Source organism: Chelon labrosus (genome assembly GCF_963514085.1).
Source record: "Chelon labrosus genome assembly, chromosome: 18".
In the NCBI taxonomy this organism is placed as follows: Eukaryota; Metazoa; Chordata; class Actinopteri; order Mugiliformes; family Mugilidae; genus Chelon; species Chelon labrosus.
This window is the reverse complement of record NC_140351.1, coordinates 10,815,740-10,840,543: the sequence shown is the minus strand read 5'-3', so window position 1 is coordinate 10,840,543 and position 24,804 is coordinate 10,815,740. Positions and strand designations below refer to the sequence as shown.

Sequence of the window (24,804 nt, the reverse complement as noted above, 5' to 3'; positions counted from 1 at the left end):
AGAGGACATTCATTTGAACAAAACCGATGTTGTTAGGAAGGGACCCCGCTGCGCTATCTCAACAAGGATCAACAGCATTGTGGAGGTTGAGGCTGTTGTTCTGGTTCAAAGACACTGGTCAAAGGCTGCAACAGAACAGTGCTGGAATAAGCAACATTTCTCCTAGGACTGCTTCACAGTTGTGCAGCAGAACAGAGAGATTTTAAGGGCAACAGCGAGGTCAAAGAAGTTGCTCTAGAAGGAATACGATTTAAATATTCAGTCAAGTCAGTAAATAAATAAAAATGTCTGTCTAGTTGATCCTTGGAGTGGAACACTAGGGTGCTTGAAGGGTGTTTGAAAAGGAGCTTGTTGCCATGAAATATCAAAATAAAAGTGAAGGACACCTGTGCTTCTCTGAATCCTATAAGAAGAAGAATAGAATACTGTTAAGGCCCAGAGCATTTCTGTGTATGTGTAAATTGCTTTAAGCTATCAGGCCAAGACAACTTCAGGATCAAGACAGGTTACTGACTTCCTGCTTCCACCCCTGATCCGCCCTCATCTCCAACCGTACATCCGGACACCAAGTGCCACCAAATCCGACTATTGTCCTCATCTGGAGTTCTGTCTAAACGCCTCGCTCTACTGTCATTTGAGGCACCTCAAAGGATGTCAGGAGACATTACACAACTGTTAATGGTTAGTAAACTGGTTTTCATGTTTAAAATGAGCCAGCCAACCTTTAAACATCACATTTATGAGTCACTGAGAACCAAATGTACCAAATGCACCAAAGCTTTTAAGAAAGGGAACAGGATAACTCCTCCCCTCCAGCCACATTTCACTGACTGGTCCTCGGATCTGATCCACGTGTTTCAAGCTCCAAACCAGACACCTTAATCTCCAGATTACTGCTGTGCCTCGAGCTCTCTCTTATTAGCGAATCAGTCATTCATAAATGTTCAGAGGCTGAAATCCGTCGGTTATTCTAACATTTACAACTCGAAATTAAATTTAGACTTCACTCGTATATTTATTAGCATTGCTTTTGCATAATTACATCATTAAAGATGCCATTTTTGTATCTATAAAACACGGAAAATTGCAGTTCAGGGAAATATGTAGTGATGTATTTACAAAATGGGGATAGTTAAATAAAATAAAGCAATATAAATGTAGCACACGGCACAGAGACCAGGGGGCAATTTCCAACACAGCAAGACACAAACAAACTACATCTTGGTAAGTGTACTTCTGTATTCATGGATCTATACATCATTTCCTTTCTGATATTATTGCAACTAATTTGTCATTCTCCAATGCTGTGTTTGGAAAAATCTCTTTTCACATGCTTTATTGCTCTATCAAACTCTTTTACTAAATTTAACCTGTAGTTTCAAGTTAAATATAAAAGAAAACACCAGAACTTTTCCCACTTGTCCCGTCTTAAAAGAGAAAATTGTTTCTGGCATACGGGAAGAGAGATGCCGCTCTCAAAAAAATTAAGCGTTTTTTTAAAAAAAATAAATAAATAAAATACTCCTTCTGTTTCTCTGTCTCTGTTCTTTTTCTCTGCTGCTGCTTTTCGGGTCGGATTCCTTTTTCTCTGACAAAACACAAAGTAGTCAGAAAAGCCCGGCCCCTGTAGACTTCAAAAGTTCATCTGTCCCTCTGCTGAGAATTGTGGCTTTGAACAGAGAAACAGCTTAATCACTCACAGGCGAACAGAGGAAGGCTGAATCAAATGCGTGCACACAAAGTGAAAAGAATATAGTGGTGTTAAACTGATAAGAAATAAAGAACACGAGATTGCACACACACACACACACACATACATATATGCACACAGACTCTGACATACTTACAAGTGTGGCAGGTGGCTCCAGCATATCCCGTTCCATCACAGGTACAGCTGAAGCTGTCCCCCGTCTGTTTACACCGGCCACCATGCTCACAGTGATTAGGCATACACCTGGAGAGAGGGGGAGGGAGAGGGGGAGAGAAGTACCATTAAGAGGAAGTAAGTACAAATATTATAATGTATAACTGCAGTATGTAAAAGTTAGAAACACGATGTATTTTTTTCATTTTATACTATCACCATGTTCTCTAAAATGTATTTAAGCCTGCTGTATTTAAAATATTTAGATATTTAAATACCTTACCGACATAAAAAACCAGCTCTACATCATCAGTCTTTCTTTGTGTCTTTTTTAATGTATTGAATGTTAAATACCCGACTGTCATGTCATCTGAAATTGGACGCTATATCGTCAACTTGTAATAAGATACAACTAAACAAGTACAGTGTAACCTTACGGATAATTTACGGTGACTATAATTGTGACTGTCGTCCTTTGCCTCTGTAAACTTCTCCTAGCATCACAAATAGCAAAATAAACTAAAGATATTTATTAATGGTTGAGACAAAGCATGTTTAAAAATGAACGCTTGCAGCTTTAACACAACCGTTACACTTAAACATGACATTTAAGGAAGCCCTCCAGTTGTTTCAGCTCATCGTTTTAATTGAAAAGCACTCCTTCTTTCTTTGTGGAGTCAACTACACGTAACTCAGTGTCCTGACACAAGCAAGGAATGATTGCAACTCCCGCAGAGCATGCTGATGCAGTATCATTACCTAAGACTTCTGTTATGTGACAATAAATACAATTTTAAGGTGTCACACTTTCTTAAAACAACACGTGTGCAATATGTTTATATATTTCGTGTGAAACTGTGGCAAAGTTGCAGCTTATATATACATATCTGTCCAGACTCATAATGTATGCAGTGCTGGAGGAATTTAATAGTAGTGTTTTTGCAGAAAATTATTTCACAGTGAAGTTGACCTTTGACTTTTTGGATATAAAATGTTATCACTATATAATTTCTCATCCCATTATACATCAGTGTGACCTGCCATGATCTCTGACCACCACATTGAGACGTTTTTGAAGACATATCCCAAAACACTAATGTCTCCGGTCACAACAATGGACATGAAGGCGTTAAAAGTGACCTTAAAGGGGGAATCTGGTCCCTGGTAATTAAGTCTGTTGTATCTGTTAAATGAACCTTGGCCACACATATTTTCTTTTATAGCCCCTTTAGTTTAGCTCAAGCAAAACCAAACCGACAAAGAGGCAACAATAATCCTCTAGGACTGAACAAAGGAATTTCTGTATCGTAAAAAAGTGTGATTTCATTCGCTGGGAGTATTTTTTTTATGATTTCACTGACCTTAGGTTCTTGAAAACTATCATACACATACATTAGCATGAAAAGAACACTACAATGTCAGGTGGTAACAAAGACCAGCAGTAGGAAACGAAAACATTTAATCATATCAGTGAGAGTGATAGTGATGATAACAATTTGGGTTAGGTAAAAACAGCAATCAGACAAGAAGCCATGAACTTGCTTACTCAAACTAAAAACACCTATTTTCTCTACGTTTTGGCTTTTTTTTTCCACAAATAAAATTGTTGCTGTTGGGCTTTTTAGAGGGAAATTGCTCTTGCTGAGTGAAGACAAAATAAAGGAGAAGAACTTATCCAAAATTGTGACACTTGCCTGCAAAAAGATTAAGTGCTCCTTTTGAAACTGACCGTAAGAGAGTCTGATTGTATTTGCCAGTGTAAAGAAAAGAAGAAAGCACTTGGTCACCTTGGTTAAACCGTAACAATTTCGATTAGAAGTTGGGATAAATCACAGTTATATACCAACTAGACTGTTTTCACCAGACAACAACAAAACACTGTGAAGGAAAACAAGGAAACAATGTGTATGCCTATAGTTAAAACATTCATTCATTCATTTTCTGTAACTGCTTGTCCTCTGGAGGGTTGCAGGGGGGGCTGAAGCCTCTACCAGCTGTCACTGGGTGAGAGGTGGGTACATCCTGGACTAGGACACCAGTGTATTGCAGGGTTAAAGGCTCTTTTATAGTGCCTAAACGCACGCAGCCAATGCCAGTGTGAGCCATGTATATTTGTGTGCTCGTCAGTCTGGCTCTATAACAACGCCACTCAACCACTAGTCAGCGCTGTGTCTTTTTTGTCAGTTGGGTTCATTTTTGTTTCTACTTCCTGCTTCACTTTCAACAAAGGCGACTGAAACGTTCGCCGAAATTTCGCTGAACATGAATCATACAAATGTTTCTATCGAACCTCCTCAGTTAACCTTTCCTTGATGTGTTCCATCTTTATTTGTCCAAGACAATTAATTGGAAAATTGTGGAGATGGAGAAGCAGCTGGAAATACTAAAGCGGAAACACGCAACAACCAATTGCTAGAATCACCAATTAACCTAATGAGCATGCCTTTGGACAGTAGGAGGAAGCCAGAGTACCCGGAGAGAACCCACACAGATACAGGGAGAACATGCAAACTCCACACAGAAAGGCCCCAGTCGGCCGCTGGAGTTGAATCCAGAGCCTTCTTGCTGCGAAGCACCAGTGATTTATCATATCTTAACTGAAAGCTGTACGCACATTTTCACAGATGGGAGTAAACCATGTGTGAACACTAAATTAAGCACACAGCAGTTAAGACATAACTCTTAAAATATGAATATCAACTCAAATCCAGAGAACATCAAAGTTCTGTGGTTTGATCTGCCTGCAGGCCTGGTGGGGACACATCCTGAGGCACTGTAGTCTTAAATTCTGGGCTTTCCAAACATACGCTTGCGCAAATGTACTCACATGCAAGTTGTGTGATTAGAATATCTAAGTCTGCTTACTTGAATGAATCAAAGGAAGGATGTTAACAGGAAAGCCAGCTGGAGGAAAAAACAAACACTGACTCATAAAAACTGCAGGGGTCCTTTAAAATACTGAATTTTTCTTCGAACCCTGTTGGGAGCCGTGCAGTTAAGCAGCACAGAGACGCTCCATCTCTGGAATTAAACAAGACAATCACTGTTGTAAAACCTACAGTAACAGTGAAGCTGACATACAATGTTGGCCTTGTTCATATAATATTCATCAATCAGGCATAACATTAAGACCACCCTTGTTCCTCCAAAACAGTTGTGATTCATCAGAGAATGGACATGGGCCTTCTGAGGGTGTCCTGTGGTGTCTGGCAACAGACTATTAGTTAGTGGGGGGATTTGGGTCCTGTGGGGTGAGGGGAGGAGCCCCTGTGGATCCGGCTTATTCCAATGCATCCCACAGATCAGTTTGGGATCTAGCAAATTTGGAGGCCAGGTCAACACCTTGTTTTTTTTTAGTTGTTTCTAAAGCGTGTGTGTGTGCCTGTGTCAGGCTGCATCCTGCTGGGGGATGCCTGCTGCCATCAAGGAGTGTCATTGCTATGGGGTGGGGGTGCCTGGTCTGGTCTAGGTTGGTAACATCCACACAAATGCCAGGTCCAAAAGTTTCCCAGCAGAACACTGAATTTTCACAAGATGGTTGATGTCATTTACTTCTCCTGTCAGTGGTTTTAATGTTGTGGCTGATCGGTGTATGATGAGTTCACTGACACCCGAGGGGTTCTAATTGTGACCATTTTCAGTTTCTCTGTTTATTTGTCAATAGAATTATGAGTTCTGGGTTAGGGTTGGGGTTAGGTGAGCGTCAATGCTTGTTTGGCTTTCTGTGTTACTCCTGTGATAGATCTGTCCAGGGTGTACCCCGTCTGTTGCCCAGTGATAGCTGGGACAGGTTCTAGCGCCCCGGTGACCCTCTAGAGGATAAGTGGCAACAGATAATGAATGTTTATTAGAACTACGCAGTAATATGGAGCTGAAAAATGAAGTTGTTGACATACACAGCAAAAATGCAGTTCCTCAAATGATGCTGGCCTGTGAATGGCTTTACAGCAGAAATAAACATGTTTACAGCCTGGTGCAAAAATGGTTTTGGTATTTTCTACTATATCTACTTTCCTAATTCTTGACAACTGAAGGGAGGTGACGTTTTCTCTGATTGGATTGTTTAAATTATATTAAGACTTAAATTAATACATAATAAACAGCTGAGGTGCTTAGAGTGAGAGGTGGGCTCCGTCTCAGGTTGCTAATCGCCAACCTCGCCATCACCAATCTGCCTCAGCTCACCCACCACCTCTCTGATCATTTTTGAAATAGCTGAGAAGCAGAAGGAGTCAGGTACTGGAAAACTGGCGAACTGAGCCACCAATGTTGAACTTCAAAACGCCTAGCATGACAGACTATTCGGCCTCTTATCACCTCCACACAGACTGTTCACCTGCAACCAAACCTATTCAAGACAATGGAACCGACAACGGAAACATCCATACCGTAATCTTATCCCTTGCCTTCAGATACTGCTTACTCATACAGTTATGTCCAGCATGCCTGAAAACAGGGGACTGTGTACAAAAATAGTTGTAACTCCTATACCTGTACTGCCTACAGTACAGCTGCGGTACACAATGCTACAGTAGGGCCAGCAAGTTCATAAAATGTCACTGTGCTTTCACAATTGCTTGAGAGTGACAAGCACCAGTATTCACAAAAGACATTCTGCTCAGCAAGCTTTGAGGACTAAGGAACACCAACTACATAGGCTCTAGGCTTTGTGTGAGAAAAACGGAAAATTTACGAAGCGATTAGAGCCCCGCTAGAGTGTGTGTGTGTGTGTGTGGTTTTATGTAACACTGTGTGCACTATTGTGGCACCCTCACAGAATAACAGTGACATTTTGGGAATTTGCACGGACACACACTGTGTCTGTGAGGCTGTGTGTCTTCTTGTTTCTTCCTCCATCTCAGCCTAAACTGAATCCCACAGTGGAACGGCATTGATCAAAACGAGGTCAGACGGGGCTATTGAAGGAGACCGTAACACGCCTTCAAAGACATTCAGATTAGTTAGATGGTAACACTGCACCCATTCATCTTCAATGGCAGGACAGCGACCACCTCCAGTGTTGCAGGGCTGATACACAACATATGAGGAAGGGCAATGCTGCGATCTGAAAGGATACGGTAAGAACCTGGACATCTTAGGAACCTCTGCACTTCACAAGAATTTCCTGCAAATATCTGATCAGAGGCATCCTTATGCTAGCAACTATCAGCGGTGCAATGTACTGCAATCTGCAGCAATACATTCACACAACATTACCTCATGCTAGGAATCCAAAGGAAAAAACAAATAACAACAGAAGGCCGCCAGCAAGCCCAAAAATTAAACACAGGCATAAAACGTGTCCAAAAGTGATGCTTCATCAAAATATAAGTTTCAGAAAAACTTTTCTGTCCAAAAACAGATCGTGGCGTCGCACATTTATACTTGTGAAAACAACACTTTCTTTTGGAAACCTGTACAGGACCGAAGTGTGAGACACCTAATCTCACACTGTAGACTATACAAGGATAAGACAATTTTAACTTATTGTTATACATGCATATTGTCAAAGGGATCGCCCAGAGTAATAAAAACACAAAGAATTATCACATATGCACCACCTTTCACCTCTTCACCCCTTTTTCACAGGGGGTTTTAACCCTTGGATTTGGTTATCCAGGCTACAATGTCACTATGGTTCAATTTCATTTATAACATTGTTTGCAGAGGCAGAGGCAAGAAGAGGAATAAGTAAAAGAGGAGGAAAAATAACGTCCCTTTCCCAAGATCAAAGGTCAAATAGGTTTTTTTATTGGTATTTCAACCATAGCAGGTGCAGTAGATGAGATGAGACAACTGTTTCTCCAGGAAACAGCACCAAGTACAATAAAGAGCATAAAGTATGCAGACAATACAGACAGTGCCAATAGTGCAGAGACGAGAGACAGTGCAGAGACAGACAGGACAATACAGATAACACTTGGGAGACGATGCCCTTATGAAGAGACACTACACAACAACAGAGAGCAGCAGCGACTAATAAACAGACCAATAGAGTATGGATTACCGTGATTGGAAACGTTTGATTAACTGCATAGTGTGCGTAAAGGGCTGAATATAGGTTATTATTTGATTGTGATTGCGAGTGAGTGCGTACATTGTGTATCTGTATGTTGATTGTGATTGTGACTGAGTACGTGTACTGTGCGTATTCAGGCTAGTTCCAGGCAGTTCAGACTTGAGGGGAGAAACTGTTAGACACTCTGGCTGTGTGGGTCCGAATGCTCTGGTACCTTTGCCCAGACGGAAGGAGGGTGAAGAGTGTATGCCAGATGTTAGTGGGTGTCGAAGGGGGCTTAAGGGACTAGCCAGTGCATGTGGTGGAAACAGGCTTTCTTTTTCTTCTGAGTTACTTTAAATCAAGAACATAAATATCAACGTAAAACAACATTCTCTATACCACCTCTCTATACAGATTCAACAATCTATCTGTTAAAATCTGTGAGCTAGTAATACACTTTATAGCCAAACTGTTTCATAATAATGCAGTCATAATCAGTCAATTGGCATTTCTAAACTGTGAATTTGTTCTCATAGAAGGACACAATATTTTAACTTTCAGGATTTTTTGTAGAAAGATACTGGTACTGTTTTAGTGTACAACTTAGGTTTCCCAGCAATCCAGACCACACTTGAAGAGTCTGAATTGATCTAAATCAAGCAGTGGCAGTTGGTGTCTACTTCTCTCTGCAAGGACATTGATCAAAGTTATCGACAAACCTGGAATGAAAACAAACCACTTCATTGGTAGCTGGCTACCACTAAACCCATATTTCACACCGCTCCAAGTTTTAATTGTCCACAAAGTTTTAATGTTTTGCACAGCCATACATTTCCGTGTAAACATGCGCTCGAATTCAGCTCAAGGCGTGGACGATTCCACGTGTGGCGAATCCATCCCAGAGTGTTTGTCTAGTCCGTGACAAGGAAATAAATTGAAATGTCAACAAGTTGTAATGAATGCTTCCAGTGAGCCAACACTGGGACGTGCCGTGCAGGATCTCCAGCTCTGTTAAACTTGGCGATAGAATAGAAAACTGAGTGACTAATTTTCGATGTTTGATTAAGATCATAAAGTGTTTTCCAGGGATGAAACCAACTCTCTTCTTTCAGTTTAAAATAAAAAAAAACAAACATCTAGTGTTCACACACATTCCCATACACTGTGAATGCACCCCATCAATTATATCCTTTTATCAGCACGACAACCGCATAAAAACTAGCCACATACAGCATAGTTGTGCAGTTACACAGACGACAAAGGGGGCCTTGAGTCGTAAGTCTGTGGATAAGAATTCATAACTCTTGTTTACTATATGACTTCCCTTTCCAAACCAATTGATTTATGACACTCATTGTTTTTTCATTCTCCATACGCCTGAATGTTAATTTATGAATCATTGTGGGGCTCTGTACGAATCCAGAAATGATCACTCTTACCTGTCTATGAGCGCGCACATGTCCAGGCTGACATTCTCAAAAGCTCCCACTCTGCCTGCCTCCACCGCATGCAGATCAGCTGGTTGGTCATCCACTAAGATCGCTTGCATGCAGCCCTGAAACGAACGCTGGGATGGCGGGAACAGCGTCTGCAGAAAATACCCTGGAAGAAAAACAAGGGACAAACAAAAGGAATCATGATTATTTTTTTGAGAAAGGAATGCACGACAGCTGAAAGACTTCAAGAAAACAACGTATTGTTTTCATGCACAGTTTAAAACCAGAAAGGAAGACCTTCTGTAGAAGCAGTCATCTAACACAGCGACGACATTATCCTTGCCGAGGAACAGCAGACCTGGCCAGTGTCTTGTTATTGTCACCTTTTTACAGCCATGAACCTTCATCAGCCATCTTGTTTTAGAGCTTATTCACAAGGCCCATTAGCCTTAATACCGGTGCTGAGACCGCCATAGACTAGAGGACACACAGATTTTACTGTACTGACTGTACCTTTATGAGATACAGGAGTCAATGGCCCGTCCCAGAGGTAGCACTGGGCCTTGACTGAAATGGGGACAAGGCTAGGGCAAAACTGTGTGCCCAACATCGAGTGTGTTTTTGTGTGTTTAGTTCATTGATATATGGTATGCCTATGTGTATTCTATATGTCCAAATCTGTCTTTGTGCACCTGTGTTGTGTGTATAAGTGTGTATAGTATGTGTGTACACATCTCCAGAGTGCAGGCGACGTGTTGAGGAGATGAGAACCTAAAATTCAATCTCTGCCACAAGCACACAGGTCACTCATAAAACACTACCGCCCAATGACATCTCCATCACTGTGATGTTATAAGCTGTCATACTCTCCAGCATGCCTATCAGCCCCAAGGCCAAAGCATCAGAGAGGCTTATTATGGAGGGCATATGCACTGTGAGCAAGTGTGTGCACCAGCATAATTGTGGTTTATGTGGCTGGTTGACACAAAGGAAATAAACCAGCGGAAAAGTCAAATGTGTGTGCGCCCGCATGTGTGTTTGCTGGATTCATTCCTTCCTTCACATCTTCTGATTTTCATTTCCTCCCCCAAAACTTTCTCCTGTCATCCTTGCCATCTGCCTCTTCCCCTGCCACACCTGCCTGCTGTCTTTCCAGAAGAGTGGGAGACAGGCAGCAAAAGAAATGGAGGGAGATGTGGAAAGGAGAGAGAGAGAGAGGGAGAGAAGAAGGGAAACGGAGCAGACTACAGCTGGCTGGCAGCACTTTGTGTCCTGTGGATAGCTTATGAATGCAAAGGAAACGTAGCCTTCCTGACAATTTGGCAGAACATGTGGAGCAATGCATGAAACAATGGGTGGATGTATGTACACTGCTAGACCTACAAAGCCAGCAGGGGGTCGGCTGCTCTGCTGAGCCACCAACTGGGTGTTTCCCTGTTTAACTACGCCGACACATCCATTTGTTTATCATCTGTCAAATTTTTTCTCAGACCTTATTTTTGCATTAGAGGCTTTTTAAGACATGCAATTAAAAGTGTCAGTTTGCTGAATCTCAATTTCTTCTGAAGTCAATGGCAGTCCTCCGTTCTGGTTGGCTCCCATCAAAGATGTACTTGTGCTAGGGTAACTGGAAGGGGGCTCTTATGCACAGTTCATGTTTCTGCGTCAATTTGACGTCGTAGCTACAGCAACAGGAAGAAGAAACAAAAATGAACCCGACTGGCAAAAAAGACACAGCGCCGACTAGAGTTTGAGTGGCGTGTTTACAGAGCGAGCCAGACCGATGAGCGCACAAATATAAATGGCACGCACCGGCGTTGGCTACATACGTAGGTTATGGCGCCTATGTCCTGGCGAGGTATAAACCGCGCTTTAGGGGGCAGTTGTTGAGCATTGCCGATGCGTGTTGGGCCTAAATAGGTTTAAATGGGCTTATGGATGTCATTGCAACATATGCCTGACAGTGCACCCTTGACTGAAACTACAGTAATTCACTTGAAAAATAAGGTTTACGTCACCAAACTGTGAAGTAAGACAAAGCTCAACATCTGCAGCACATAATCCCTCATGTGTGTCTTTGACTCACTGTTTGTAAGGGCCTTTAGAAGTCCATTTCAAAGTGATCATTTAATCTCCCGTGTCCCCACAGAGACACTAGCAGCTCTACTGGGCAATTCTCTCGTGTCACTTTGATTAATACTATAAATGTTCATCTGGGCATTCCGTTACACCAATTTGTGTATCAAATGAAAAGCAGTTAAGGAAAATGTACCTTGACATTAGTAAAGCTGTAAATTTGGTAACACGCAGTGTTCTTTCAGGTGTGGCTCAGTAGGTAGAGCAGTTTGTTCATACACCAGAGTGTTAGGGGTACCATCCCCTAGTACACGGACCACACGCCAAAGTGTCTTTGAGCAAAGCACTGAACCCTAACCACAGGTGTGGTAATGTGTGTGACCAAATGGGTAGCTGTGTCCTTGTGACCGTAGAGCGCTTTGACTTCCAATAAGTAGAAAAGAGCTGTATAAATACAAGACCATTTATTGTGGCTTCAAAGTTGTGCCCAGAAATGGCCAGTGCTGATGTATTGTTATTATTGTGGCTTGCAGTTTTCTGTCCTTTTGCCAATTTCTCTTTGATGATTCTCGAATATGTATCATTGGATCAGCGTAATGCAGCTGATCTGACACACAGCAGAAGCTAAAATAGACAAAAACTCTGCAAACAAAGCATGCAAGTGGTTGTATCCATAAATCAGGTCATGCACAGCTATAGCCATGGACATGGTGTAGTTTTAATGAGTAGAATACACACACCAGAACACAATCCCATACCCCTCAAAAACTGGAACAACAGCAATGAACCCCTGCTGGGTCTTGTTGGCACTCTGTCAAGCCCCCCCATTGTGCCCAAAGAGCTTCTCCTACAATACACATCGGAAGACCAGCACCCGCTCTCTTCCACCTGGCCTCGGCTGGCTCTCGGGCTATACTCCACACCACAAGACATTTAGAAGGATGTGTGCTTTCAGAAGAGGCAGTCTGGAAATCGGCCAAAATGCTCTGAGGTAAATTATTAAACCAACACTCAGAGGATGAAACTGTACGGCACATTCAGGAGAGACCAAAAAAAAAAAAAGAAGAACTGCTGCCAAAAACAATATGCAGATTCTCAGAAAATCCTAATTTACTCTAGGAACAAAAAAAAAAAAAAAAAAAGTGCTTATCTATTGACCACCTGCTGCAAATGTTCCACTAAGCTATTTCCCTGAACTGTAAAACTAATTTGCTGAATATTTTCTAAAAGCACCTCGTAAGACGTCAAGGACAATATGTACCCGAAACACCTCAGCACATCTGCACACAAACGGGACGGTATGCACTTACACAAAATGGCACAATGAGCACGGGCTGCTCTTAGTGTCAGAATCGTATGTCTAATTCATATGAAGCCTTAAAATGAAGAGGGCGACTTGAGAGTATATAGGAGCCTGACTGAAAATATAGTACACTTATTACTAATTAAATCTATAAAAAATCACACTACATGTGTCAGGAACATTTCTCTTTTCTTTTATAGCTGAGTGACACACTGAAAAACTGCGGATACTGAGTGACCTAATAAAACTGCCGAAGCACGAGAAGACTGTATTTCAAAAAGGTCAAAAAGGTATTGCAGCGGAGTATGCCGCAGAATTTAATAGAAAAGCACAGTTAGAGACAAATACTGCGGTAATATTAAGTCATTTATTCATACGTATAAAATGCGAGAGAAAACATGACATTTGCAAAACGGTAAAGCGAAGAAGCAATGAGCTAAGAAGTGGTGTGACAGTGGAACAACTCAGGGTTGTAAAACTGGTGGGAACTGTAAAACTAACACAGGAAACACAGCACACTTTCTTTTTTTTTTTCTTTTTTTTTTTTACAAGCGTTATCAAACAGCAGAAGGCTTCAGGGTGGAACATCCCATAATTGACTACTCTCTCATTAATGCATCCATTTGTCCGCCGTTCCCGTTCAGAAAAGTGTTTATGGCCTTGGGTACGTGCGGATTTGTGAATGTGTGGCTGTCCGTCTGCCTTGCCCCCTTGAGAATTTCAATTTGCGGATGTCTTGTGTCAGTCACTTTGTCATTTCTCAAAGCGCAGTGTCAGGAGTGAAAAACTACTCCCCGGAAAATAGCCTCCGGATTCAGGGGACGGTTTCTAAAAGCAGACGCTCGGAGGATACGGGAGCCAAGGCAACAGGACGAAAGAAGAGAAGCAAAAGAAGGGGTTAAAGAAGGTATGATGAGGGGCCAAAAAAGAAGAGTACCTGAAGTAGGAAATCAGAGGGAACGGAAGAAATGAGGTGCAGAGGACATGAAAACAGGGGAAGAGAATAGAATTAAGAAAGAGGGCAGAGTTGAGGGGAAGATTACAGAGGCTCAGAGATCTGTCTTTTCCTCCCACTGACATCTAAAGTAAAATATCTTGTAACCTTGTAACCTTGGGTTTAAGAAGCGCCTCATGAATTTTAATGCCGTGGAACCAGGAAAGGCAGCACAATTACATCTAATGCAACACTCTTGACTGGTCACTTTAGCACCACTGAAGATAAACATCGTCAATGAGCACATAATATTAAAGTATGCAAATGTTACACCTAACCTATCTGTCTGGTAGGCTTTGCCTTATTAATAAAGCTTTTACAGAGGAATTATTAAAAAATACATTATATTAACTGACATAGAAAAACTGCAAATACAAGACAATATTAAAAAAAAAATGGTTGGGAGAAATAATGAAGGAAAGTAAAATGTGCTATGTACAAATTTGCATAGCCTTTAAACTCTTTGGGAAAGGCACTCGATCTGCATAATGTCCCATCAAAGTCATCAAAATACATTAAACCCGAGCCACTTACGCAAATTAGGTAATTAGCAAATATTTTTTATGCCAGTACACTTGTCTTCGTATTATATTTCAGTGGAATTCATCTTAATATTAAAAGCTTCATTAAAAGGAATATTTATGCATTAAAATCATCAGCTGCTGTATGAAGGGAACCTGTACGGAAGTATTTCTATTTGCAAAAGAGTCTCACCTCAGACACGATCATCATCAGGAAAGACAAACGTAATTGCCTTTAATTTTCTTTTATTTTTGTGCAGTGATAGAACTGTTCTACCCTCTGGCTAACTGTTTTCCATGTTTCAAATTTAATTGAGACACGGTATTCGGCCCGGTGGACACTAAAATTAATCATGTCCCACTGGAGATATTCTGTCCACTTTAAAAGTCACTAAGTTCGCTGCAGCGTTTGCCCACATGCACGCTCACTCCCTTCGCTATTTGATGATTTTCTTTAAACGCATCTATAAGAAGATGACTTGTCACCCCGGCTCACTTCAAAGTGTTTCAGGCTTGTGTATCTCCCTGCACATACTTCATGTTGCAGTCAAGCCTCAACAGAAAACTAATTAGTCCTGATTTGGTTTTAATGTGGCAGTCGGCCATGCTTAATAAACGCTAGAGGGGCTGGAAAAAAAAACATAAAATGAAGAATATAGAAAGAGGCGGACAATGAAACGCTCTTTCCTCCGACTTCCAAGCAAAGCTTCTATAACGGCACTCTATCATGTCATAGAAAATAGAGTGGTTAAAGTGGCCTAAGAATTTAAATTCATTTAATATTTCGAGAGGGGGCTGGAGCCTATTCAAGCTGTCATTGGGCAAGAGGCGGGGTATAGTCTATCGCAGGGCTAACACAGAGAGGCAGACAACCAAACTCACACCTATGGCCGATTTCGCAACCAATTCGAACCCAGAACCTTGCTGCTGTGAGGCATCAGTGCTAAACACCACACCACTGTGCCGCCCTACATACGTATGACAAAGAATAAGAGCAAAACCTCACTCTTCAAGAGCTTCCGGGACGAGACAGGTGGCGACAACAATGAGTGCAGGCAGACGGCCGCCCCTACATAAATGACTCAAAGCAATTATCTCCTTTATGTAAAATAACACACATTGCTCATGATATTGAGAGGCCTTTGCTAATTGTGGTAGACTGAAAGAACCATCTCAGTCGCATAGAAAGTGCTGATGGAATACTGTTCAAGAGCTTTAGGACAGCTTAATGCGCTTGGCCTCTTTGACTCATCAAGCTGAGCGATCAGAGAGCATAATTGAGGGCAAGCCAAAGGCTAAACTATCTTTTGTACACTCACTATATTATTCTGTTACCACTATTCTGGGATGGAAATTAGCCTCTGAATAAGATGATGCAGAGAGTTTTGAATAAAATGTTATATATATTCTGTTATATATTCTGTCTGGAGGTGTTTCTATGTGTGTGTGCTTGGGGAATTTCATATATTTGGGTAAAAACACCCACACAGACACATATTTAAATAACTGGAGGCCTTCATTGTAAATCTATGTTAATGGAGAGGCAAGGCACCAAATGACAGAAAACAAAACTAGGTCATGAAATTTAAGGAGAGACCAGTATGCGCAATAGAAGCGTCTCAGTCAAATAAATCAAACCCGAACACGAGGAAGTTAAGACTGAAATTAAAAAAAGCAACCCGCAACAGCACACGTACCTTTTCCCTGAAAGAGTCTGGAATTGGTTTAACAGTTTCAAAAAAGTCTCTCCCTCGCCTGTGGCCTAAATATCGCTTTGTACTTCTCGCCATCGTTATAATCAACAGTTTTGTATCCCCCGCAGCCTGCAAACTTGTGTTTACCACCAGGCTCCCCGCTCCTCAGCATTTATTATGTCATGTAAAATTAACGAGTAAAACCCCAGTCACAGCTGCTGCCAATTCAACCCGCGCACTACTTCCATCAGTTCAGGGAAAAACCCACGGAAAAAAACAAAAAAACAGTTGTACTCCAAACTGTTGCATCATACACCGATCAGACATAACATTATGACCACCTTTCCTAATATTGTGTAGGTCTCTCCTTGTGCCTCCAAAACTCCAAGACTCATCACAGAATGGACATGGGCCTTCTGAGGGTGTCCTGTGTTAGCGGGGGGCCTTTGAGGGGAGGGGCCTCTGTGGATCATCCCACAGATACTTGATCAGTTTGGGATCTAGTGAATTTGGAGGCCAGGTCAACACCTTGTGCTGTTTTTCATGTTTTTTTGAGTTGTCCTTAAACCATTCTTGTGTGTGTGTGCCTGTGTCAGGCTGCATCCTGCTGGGGATGGCTGCTGCCATCAAGGAGTGTCATTGCTATGAGGTGGGGGTGCCTGGCTGCTCCATGTCTAAGTAACATCCACATGAATGAATGCCAGGTCCTGAAGTTTCCCAGCAGAACATTGCATTGTCACAAGATGGTCAATGTTATTCACTTCTCCTGTCATAATGTTATGGTTGATTGGTGTATCGTAATATATACAAATTCTATGCTTCAGTCTTTCACTGTTTCAACTGTAACCTGATAAGTTTTAGATTTCCATTCCAAAACCTTCTTCCTCTTCATCTTCCTCCTTGACTGTACTTGTTCTAATTCACCGTCTATATCTGTCTTCTCTTCTGTTTCACTCCTCCTTCGTCTCTCTGTCTCCTCTGCCCTCTTCGAGGAGTAAAGACATTACAGAGATCCTCTCCTCTCAGCCGCTATTGATTCGCAAGTCAGCCAACCCAAATCAATAAATCACCAATTGGATCAAAATGGAGACTAGAGGATGAGGAGAAAAACGAAAGGAGAGAGCAGAAAGGAAAGACCGAGAATATAAATATGGCCAAATTTGGAGCAAACTAGACAGAAGCAATGATAAAAAAAAAAAATAATAATATGCAGAAAGATTCCACAACACCCCCTCAGAATGGAACAGGCTCTATATGTATTAAGAATATCAACGCCTCACAAACTGGACTTGGAGCATTTACTCAACACCAGCGAGGGGTAAATTAAAATAGACAAGGGCGAAAAGAACCGGAGTGTGCGTGTGTGAGGGGCTCTGATCTTTACTGACTGGTCCGAGGAAATGGTTTCGCTTGATGGAGGAGATTGTGCCTGGATGGAGAGAGTGAGACAGAGGGCTGATGGAGCTAAAGGAGCCAGACTATCTCTCTCAGTTACTGTAATTTCATACAGGTGCACACACACACACACACACACCCACACACAAACACACTGAAGTTCCACACGCTTACTTAGACACGAACCTTCTTCCAACAGACGGACAGCGGTGTCTGGCATCATTAACCTGGCGTCTTCCTAATTCAGACAGATTGAGGCTGCTGCACGTGGGTTTTTTTTGTGTGTGTGTATCCTGTTGTGTCTGGACTCTTGCTAAGTGACTTCCCTAACTCCCATGATAAACGATTTGACATATTTAGCCTAAAAGATCTGCGTTTTTGCATGTATAATGCATGTTTCTGTGTGCTACAAAAAGTAATATTAAATGTTTAAAAAGACACAGGATTTCATAAGATTTATGGGGGAAAAAAATGGTAGTTCCAGCTGACTGAAATCCAACCTAGATTTTAAACTAATATAAATGACACCGTCTGCAAGCGCAGTGAACGTCTTGCGCTCTGATGCCTCCCTGGCGGCCACTGCAGAGAGATGACAATGGATGAGGGTGTATGCGACGGTGCTGGGGGTGACCCTTACCTCCCAAGTGGTAGGTTCCTCCCGTGGTGACGATGAGAGGTGAGGTGGAGCGCACAGCGGACGCTTCCTCACCATCTATCGTCAGCATGGCAAAGTTCTCCTTGGCGACCAAGCGTACTGCGTGCCACTGGCCGTCATTGAGGCCTGATCCTGGAGGGTGGGGGAAGTATCGGAGGGGAGAAAAGGAGAAAAGATATAAAGATGTAAAAACGCAAAAGTGGCTTCGTGTAAATGAAATTATAAACATCACTTTAAAGAAGCATATCTTTGTTAGAACAAAGCTGGGTTGGCTGACAATAGCTCCAAAGGACTGATTCCTGCAAAAAGAAACAATTCAGATACTGAATATTTTAAGAATTCAGTACCATTTTATTTTACTTAAAAAGAAAATGGGCCCATCACACATGATTAGAAATCAAGACTGGTTCCTTTTACCTCAGCAGTTAACTGTAATAAGAGAATATGAGAATGTTACGTTGCTAACTGGGATTTAACCAAAAGGAATACTGGGTGACTCACCATGGGTGAGAATTATGACGGTGGTTTAATAAGAAAATACAATTTCTTTTTGGGATGCGTGGCCATGTCTCTGCTCGTCTTCCACTTTGCAATGCAGCGACTTTTTTTCCTCTACAATCATAAATTTGCTGTGTGCCTGATGAGTGTGGCTCAAATAGAGTTAGTTTCTTCACCTCCCTGACTCTACTGCATATTTCCCTCACGTCGCAACACACAGTCACATTGAGTATGTATGCCGGTGCACCCCAATTCTTCTTCCTCTCTCACTCCTTCGTTCTCTGCCCCTCCCTTTTTCTGGCCGAGTGCAGCTTCCAGTCTCAAGGCTCCTGTGTCTCAACTCCATTAACTCTCAGAGAACCCTGTTTCTGTTTGAAGTGTGTGTGTGTGTGTGCGTGCGTTCTGCACGTTCCTCCAAGTCCGAGCACACTGCAAGCGTACAAGTCTGGATTGTGTTGTGCTGTCCGCATATGTCAGAGTCGTGTGTGTGTGTGTTTCGTGCATGCAACTTTTGTGCTCTCCCTCTTTCTCCCTTCCCTTGTAGCTGTGCTCCATTAAATATAAGTGATGTTTTGGAAAGGGACATTACTGCTGGAGCTGAGAGAGAAGCCGGCTCGCTCTCATCACCCTCTCCTCCATACATCACCTCTTACTGACACCAATCTCTATTCATCCTCCCCTCCCTGCCTCCTTCTCTGTCCCCGATTCTTCTGTGTCTCCGTCTTTATTTCCCTTCTTGTATCTCTGCGTTGAACTTTTTCCCTTTTTTTTTTTTCTTTTCTTTCTGTCTTCACATTCCTCCCTCTTTGTGGCCATCTGCTGCAGTGTCTTTCAATTGGGCTTAGCTCACCGCTTCGGTGAGTGTAATGCGTCGATAGTTAGGACAGTGTCACAAAGTTCAACCCGCGGTCAGGTGCAAATCAGTCTCAGCAGAGCGCATGTACCCATGGATCACCATGCAAGTCAATACGCATACACCTTAGCATGCTGTGTGTCAATACATTCGAACCATGTGGGTTGGTTCTAGTTTCCATCTTCACCGTCCACAAGACACACTTTCGCATTGTTTATGTCTTCCCAGAATGCACTTGGAGACCCCGGATTTCATATCAGCAGGGGGTCTACGCTAATTAATCTCCATCAGCAGGGTGACCATGTGTCTGTGTAAGTGTGTGCGTATTTGTTTGTGATCACAGCTGTGACCGAAGATATTAAGGGCCAAGATGGCCACCTGCTGAGGGGTGTGACTGCTGTGGCCATGTTCAGGGCAGTGCTGCTTAAATATGGACAAGTACACACATGTATCCACACAAAAACCACACTTTTCTTTTTTCTTTTTTACTTGTTTCGCTCTGTCAGACAGAAGAAAAAGCAACATCATAATACACAATGATTTTTTTTTTGTTGTCGTGAGATATAAAGCCAAAGGTAATGGCAGAAAATTAAAGGTTGGTGTCAGCTTCGCATGAATGACAACAAAAAAAAAGTTAGTTCCAGCAGAAATCGACCTTGATAACCTCCTTCGCTGACAATTACATTTCTGCCTGTATATTGGTTTGATGTAATCACTCTCAAGCTCTCTGCTCCATCGCACCTCTCTCCATAACCTCTTGAACGTAATGGAAAACAGATGCAGTACGAGCTCGCGTCCCCTCATCTGTTTTACATCACCTGCAATAGCTTTGAATGACGAGCTTATCAGCGATAGCAGTGTCACTGAACCTTCGCACTTACTGCAGCGCACACACGCAAACAGGCCCAAGTGGCTGCTGAAGCCCACGACGAATCCTCCCGGCTCGAATGTGTGAGAAATCTCCCCCATCTCTCTCTCTCTCTCTCTCTCTTTCTCGCTGTCACTCAAACCAAACACACAGGCTCAAATCATACACATGCCAGCTGTCCGTCATAGATAAAAAGAGCACTAGTGGTGAAGGAGAGTAGGAGGAGGGAGAGAATCATTCTGATTTAACAAGATAAGACTTTCCCATGGCTTGCTTTGGACTTGTCCTACATATGCAAGGGGCCAGATGGCCGAGGAAGTGACACATGCTGACCAGCCACTTTTGTTTGTATTCATTTTGAAAGAATTGAAGATACTGAACTGTGAGTTCATTCCAATTATCTCAAGCCTCACTTTGAATATTTATTCCAAAATATTTTTTTTTTACCGTCAGATGAAACGTTTTAGTTGTAAATTCCATCAACCAATCCATCTTTTTTTTTTTTTTAAATGTTCAAACTGCCTTCTGTATGGTTGTTTTTACAGTAATTAATTCAATACACATCTTTAAAGTGTGTGCACACTGTAGCCGCTGACCCTCTGCAAAAATAAAACACCATCTGTATCAACAAGACGGATTCATTTAGGTGTTTGTGAGATTCCTAAGTCGTTTCCTACTTTGTTAGCATGAGGGTCATTTTGCAAAAGTAAACTGGAACTTGTATGAACAGTTGTGGACACTGCGTCAGCCCACCTCTCTAAATATGTTCAGGGACAGCCTTCTTGTACCAACGCCGCATGAGACGAATACAAATGAGTCATGTTTGAGTTCACCTGAGATCACTGAGGAAGGTTTTTATAGAGAACTTGTATACTTGGTTCCATTTAATTCAGATATTTCTGGAGGGGTGAGGTTTTACAGTGAGGGACACTCTACCGCTGGTGTTTCCATTCTGTTTGTCTGGGACATTTACAGATGAGGGGCCAGGCTAGGAATGATATATGGGATGAGCCGAGAGCTTTAAGAGACATACAATAGAGCAGAGGGTGGAACTGAGGAATACCAAGAGTGAACTGAAAACCCAGAGAATTTGTGATGTTCAGGTTAACAGCCAAAGCAATCTGGGAACCCATCGGATATAATCTGAGATATTTTCCTCTTGGGGCAACAACCAATTTTTCAGATATCATATTCCATGCACTTGTCATTGTTTTCAGTCCAACTAGCAACTAGAGACACAAGAATGGAGCTGAAGGAGGATTTATTAAGAAAGAGCCAGTTTAAGCTTGAGACATACCGCGCAAGAATCAAGAAATTTGTTCTTGTTCTCAGGGTAAGCAAGAACAAAAACAAATTAGTTCTGGCCATGTAATTTATACTTCACGAGAAACTCAAGTGCCGAACTCCGAAGAAGTCCTCACAGGGCCCTCCCACTGCAGCATACGTCACACACGCTAAGCATTGTGGGAGATGCGGGAGATGGACGACAAGAGGCACTTTTCTTATTATTTTCAGATGTTTTGATGGCCGTGTCTGTCAGATCATGCCGTTCATTCAGCGTGCACCCACACACAGTATGTCGATCTCTACCCAGGTGAGATTAACAGTCACACTGCCAATATTAGCAATATTTGTGAGCTCACAGAGTGGCCAATAGCATTTCCAATTTTCCACATTAATCAAGCTCACTTCCAATTTCTGACCAGTCAAAGAGTAGTTGCCGGACACCACATGAGAAAAAAGTTCTGCCCGGCTACAAGAACTCCCAAATAAGGGTTGCAAGAACAAAATGACATAATCTTGTTCTCGCAGCCTAGGAACAAGAACAATTTTTTTACTTCTCGCAGAGTAAGCCTTTACACTTATTTTGCAGTTTTTGCTTGAGGTATTTGCAAATCAGGCACCACATGTTCCTTCCTTCTTTTGCTTTTCCCGGACTGTTTACGTGATACTACAAATGTAAACCAGGAACCTTCCGGGACCAAAATCCTGGAAGTTACCTAAAGATGCTGAAAATTCATGTGCATATATCTATAGAGATTAGGGACACAATGGTTAACTATGAAAATTATTGTCATTTTTTCATAATCATTTAAGTTGTCTAATGCAACTACTCAAATCCATATATCACATGTACTGCATATATTTTCTAATCCGCTCAACAAAAAACATAAAACCTACTGAAAACCACAAACATTTACATATGAATGTAAATGGATGAACGTAAATGAAAGTGGATTCTTGGTTTCTGCAGCAGATTAGACTAAAACCAGGTTATTCTAATAATTTTTTTGTGAAAATGTGTAATATTTTGAGAGCTGGCAACAAGCGAAACATGATGTCATACAACAGCAATGTGAATGTATCCTCAGCCTCTATGATATCTGTGTGATGAGCACCAGACTGACAGCCACTGAAAACAAAGTGACAGCAATTACAACAGAGCTTGAAGCGTCCAAGACTGATCAGCAGCTCCAGAAGGAAATAGGTGGCAGAGGCTGGGAGATTGATTTCTGGTATGTAATTACAAAATCACAGAGTTGGTATTTTTAGAAAATCTTGAAAGAGTAGTAGAAAAAAAAAAATGATTAGCTTTCATGCTTCTAGTCCAAGCAGCATAGCTGGCAGCCCTGGTTTGCAGACTGACAAGCAGTGTGGAGGTGGTGCAGGAGCAGAAGCAGGGGGTGACAGCTCTCAGGGAAGAGCTGGATAATTCTGAGACTGAACTCCAGCTCACCAATAACAAAGGGGATGAGATGCAGGAGACAACTGCAGATATTTTGATAAGAGACAAGAAATACATACATGCATTAACTGAAGATAACCAACTTTGAAATAATACAACTATAAAAATGGGCAGTTTTCATTGTGTTGCCGGGGAAATATAAAAGTAAAAATAATAACCCAAATTTGATTTCAAATTCCTGTTTTTTGGGACATGCTGAAGATCTCCTGATCTGACCCAAGAAGCGTTGGACCAGTCTATGCTGAAACTCCACAAAACTGCAGTAGGGACACATTGGGGATATATTATAAGTCTGTTATTGATACTACAGAAGCGTCTCACTTCATTTTGTTGGTGATTTTAGTGATATTATGGTGAACATGAGTCAAACTGTGTTGTAGCCACAGACTGTATAAAGATGGACGGCGGAACAGCTCCTCAAAAGTGAAACCAAAGCAAGTAGAGCTCCCCCTGGTGGCTGGCTGCAGTATAGGTCTTAAGCTCCGCCTCCTCCATGTTAGTGGATGGGACTTGGGCCAAACTAAAACAGTAAAATACATATCACATAATTTTCAAGGATGGTTTCTGTCATTTTAGGTAGTTAATATAATGTTGATGGATGTTCAAGTGTAAACTTTTTGAATAAGTTTAGTTTAAGTTGGTTGTTTGACACTTTAGAAACAGGATGTGACATACTGGCGACTACCAGTTGCCATGCCAGCCGCTCTGTAAAGCAGTGAGAGTTGTTAATTTTTTTATTTTAGTACAGTGTTTAAGCCAACATTTCCTTAACCAACTGGTGGAGGTACAGCAGAGTGCAGTATTAATGAAACGATAACGCTAGTGAGTCTGGCGGAAGGGTGGTTGGGTCACCAATATAGTGGCTCTGTGCGGCTCAACTTTTGGCACCAAACTCACAAGATGGCGGTGCCCGTAACACCGGGAAAATAGTGTGAGTTTGAAAAAAAGAACAAAAGGAAAAAGAACAAATTTTACAGCATTTTAGGAATATGTCTCGACAACCCTCCCCTTACGGAGCTAATGCTTCATTTTATGTGTCATTTGATTTATTTTTTCCGTACACAGTGACCTTAATCCAAGTAACCTAATTACTGATTGCATAAAATATTTATGAATTGCAACAAGCAACGTTGGCGTGTCACACACTAGTGTTATCAATTAGGAAAAAGCACATTTACTGTGTATGTCACATTTACAAAGATGGATGTCCACTGCATATTGTGCAACCATGACATACCGTAAATGACAATGCCTTCATTTTTCATTCAAGAGAAAAGTATCTTTTAAAAACCACAATAACTCAGCACAAACAAATACTGTCAGGATAGCTTTTCACTGTCAGCTGTGCAGCAGTCAATAATAAAAACAGCTAACATGGACTTCTCCCTGGTGTATTCAGGACATAATAGAATGATATTGAATTCATAATAAGTGAAATATACAGGTGCAAAACCTCCACCAATACACCTTTAAAGACTGATCTACTAGCTCTATGTTAAACTGCCTTTTAAAAGAATAATTACAATGCCTGAACGCAGGATATGCAGGCCTTTCAAAAAACATTTAATCTCAATAAAATATTTTTTTCTTTAGATATTTTCATCTATTCATCTAAAAGAACCAACAGGTAGAGTTATGATATATAGCTGCAGTAATATTTTTAGTGCCTTGAATTTAAAGTCATAGATTAAACCACGAACTGTTTATCCATACAGATTAATCACAAATTCTAACTAGTAAATATCTTAGTATGCTCACCATATAATGCATAAATATTAGAAAGACAACATCAGTGTTATATAACTGAGTGTGTGCCCCTTAAAATGTCTCGCATACATACAAAAACCCTCAGACATCACACATGCATATTGACACAGGGTGCATCTGTTACCATAGTGAC

The 24,804-nt window shown here is 41.6% G+C and overlaps 1 protein-coding gene across 1 annotated transcript in view; it reads right to left on the bottom strand.

The window, feature by feature from the left end:
* Positions 1 to 24,804, bottom strand: part of cntnap2a (contactin associated protein 2a) — a gene marked incomplete at its 5' end in the record, with an annotated part of 330,965 nt that overhangs the window by 112,023 nt on the left and 194,138 nt on the right. Inside the window, 3 exons of the mRNA XM_084565847.1 lie at positions 1,848 to 1,954; positions 9,305 to 9,467; positions 17,922 to 18,071. Coding sequence (XP_084421973.1) covers positions 1,848 to 1,954; positions 9,305 to 9,467; positions 17,922 to 18,071 — 420 coding nt within the window. The remainder of the gene's footprint in view (positions 1 to 1,847; positions 1,955 to 9,304; positions 9,468 to 17,921; positions 18,072 to 24,804) is intronic.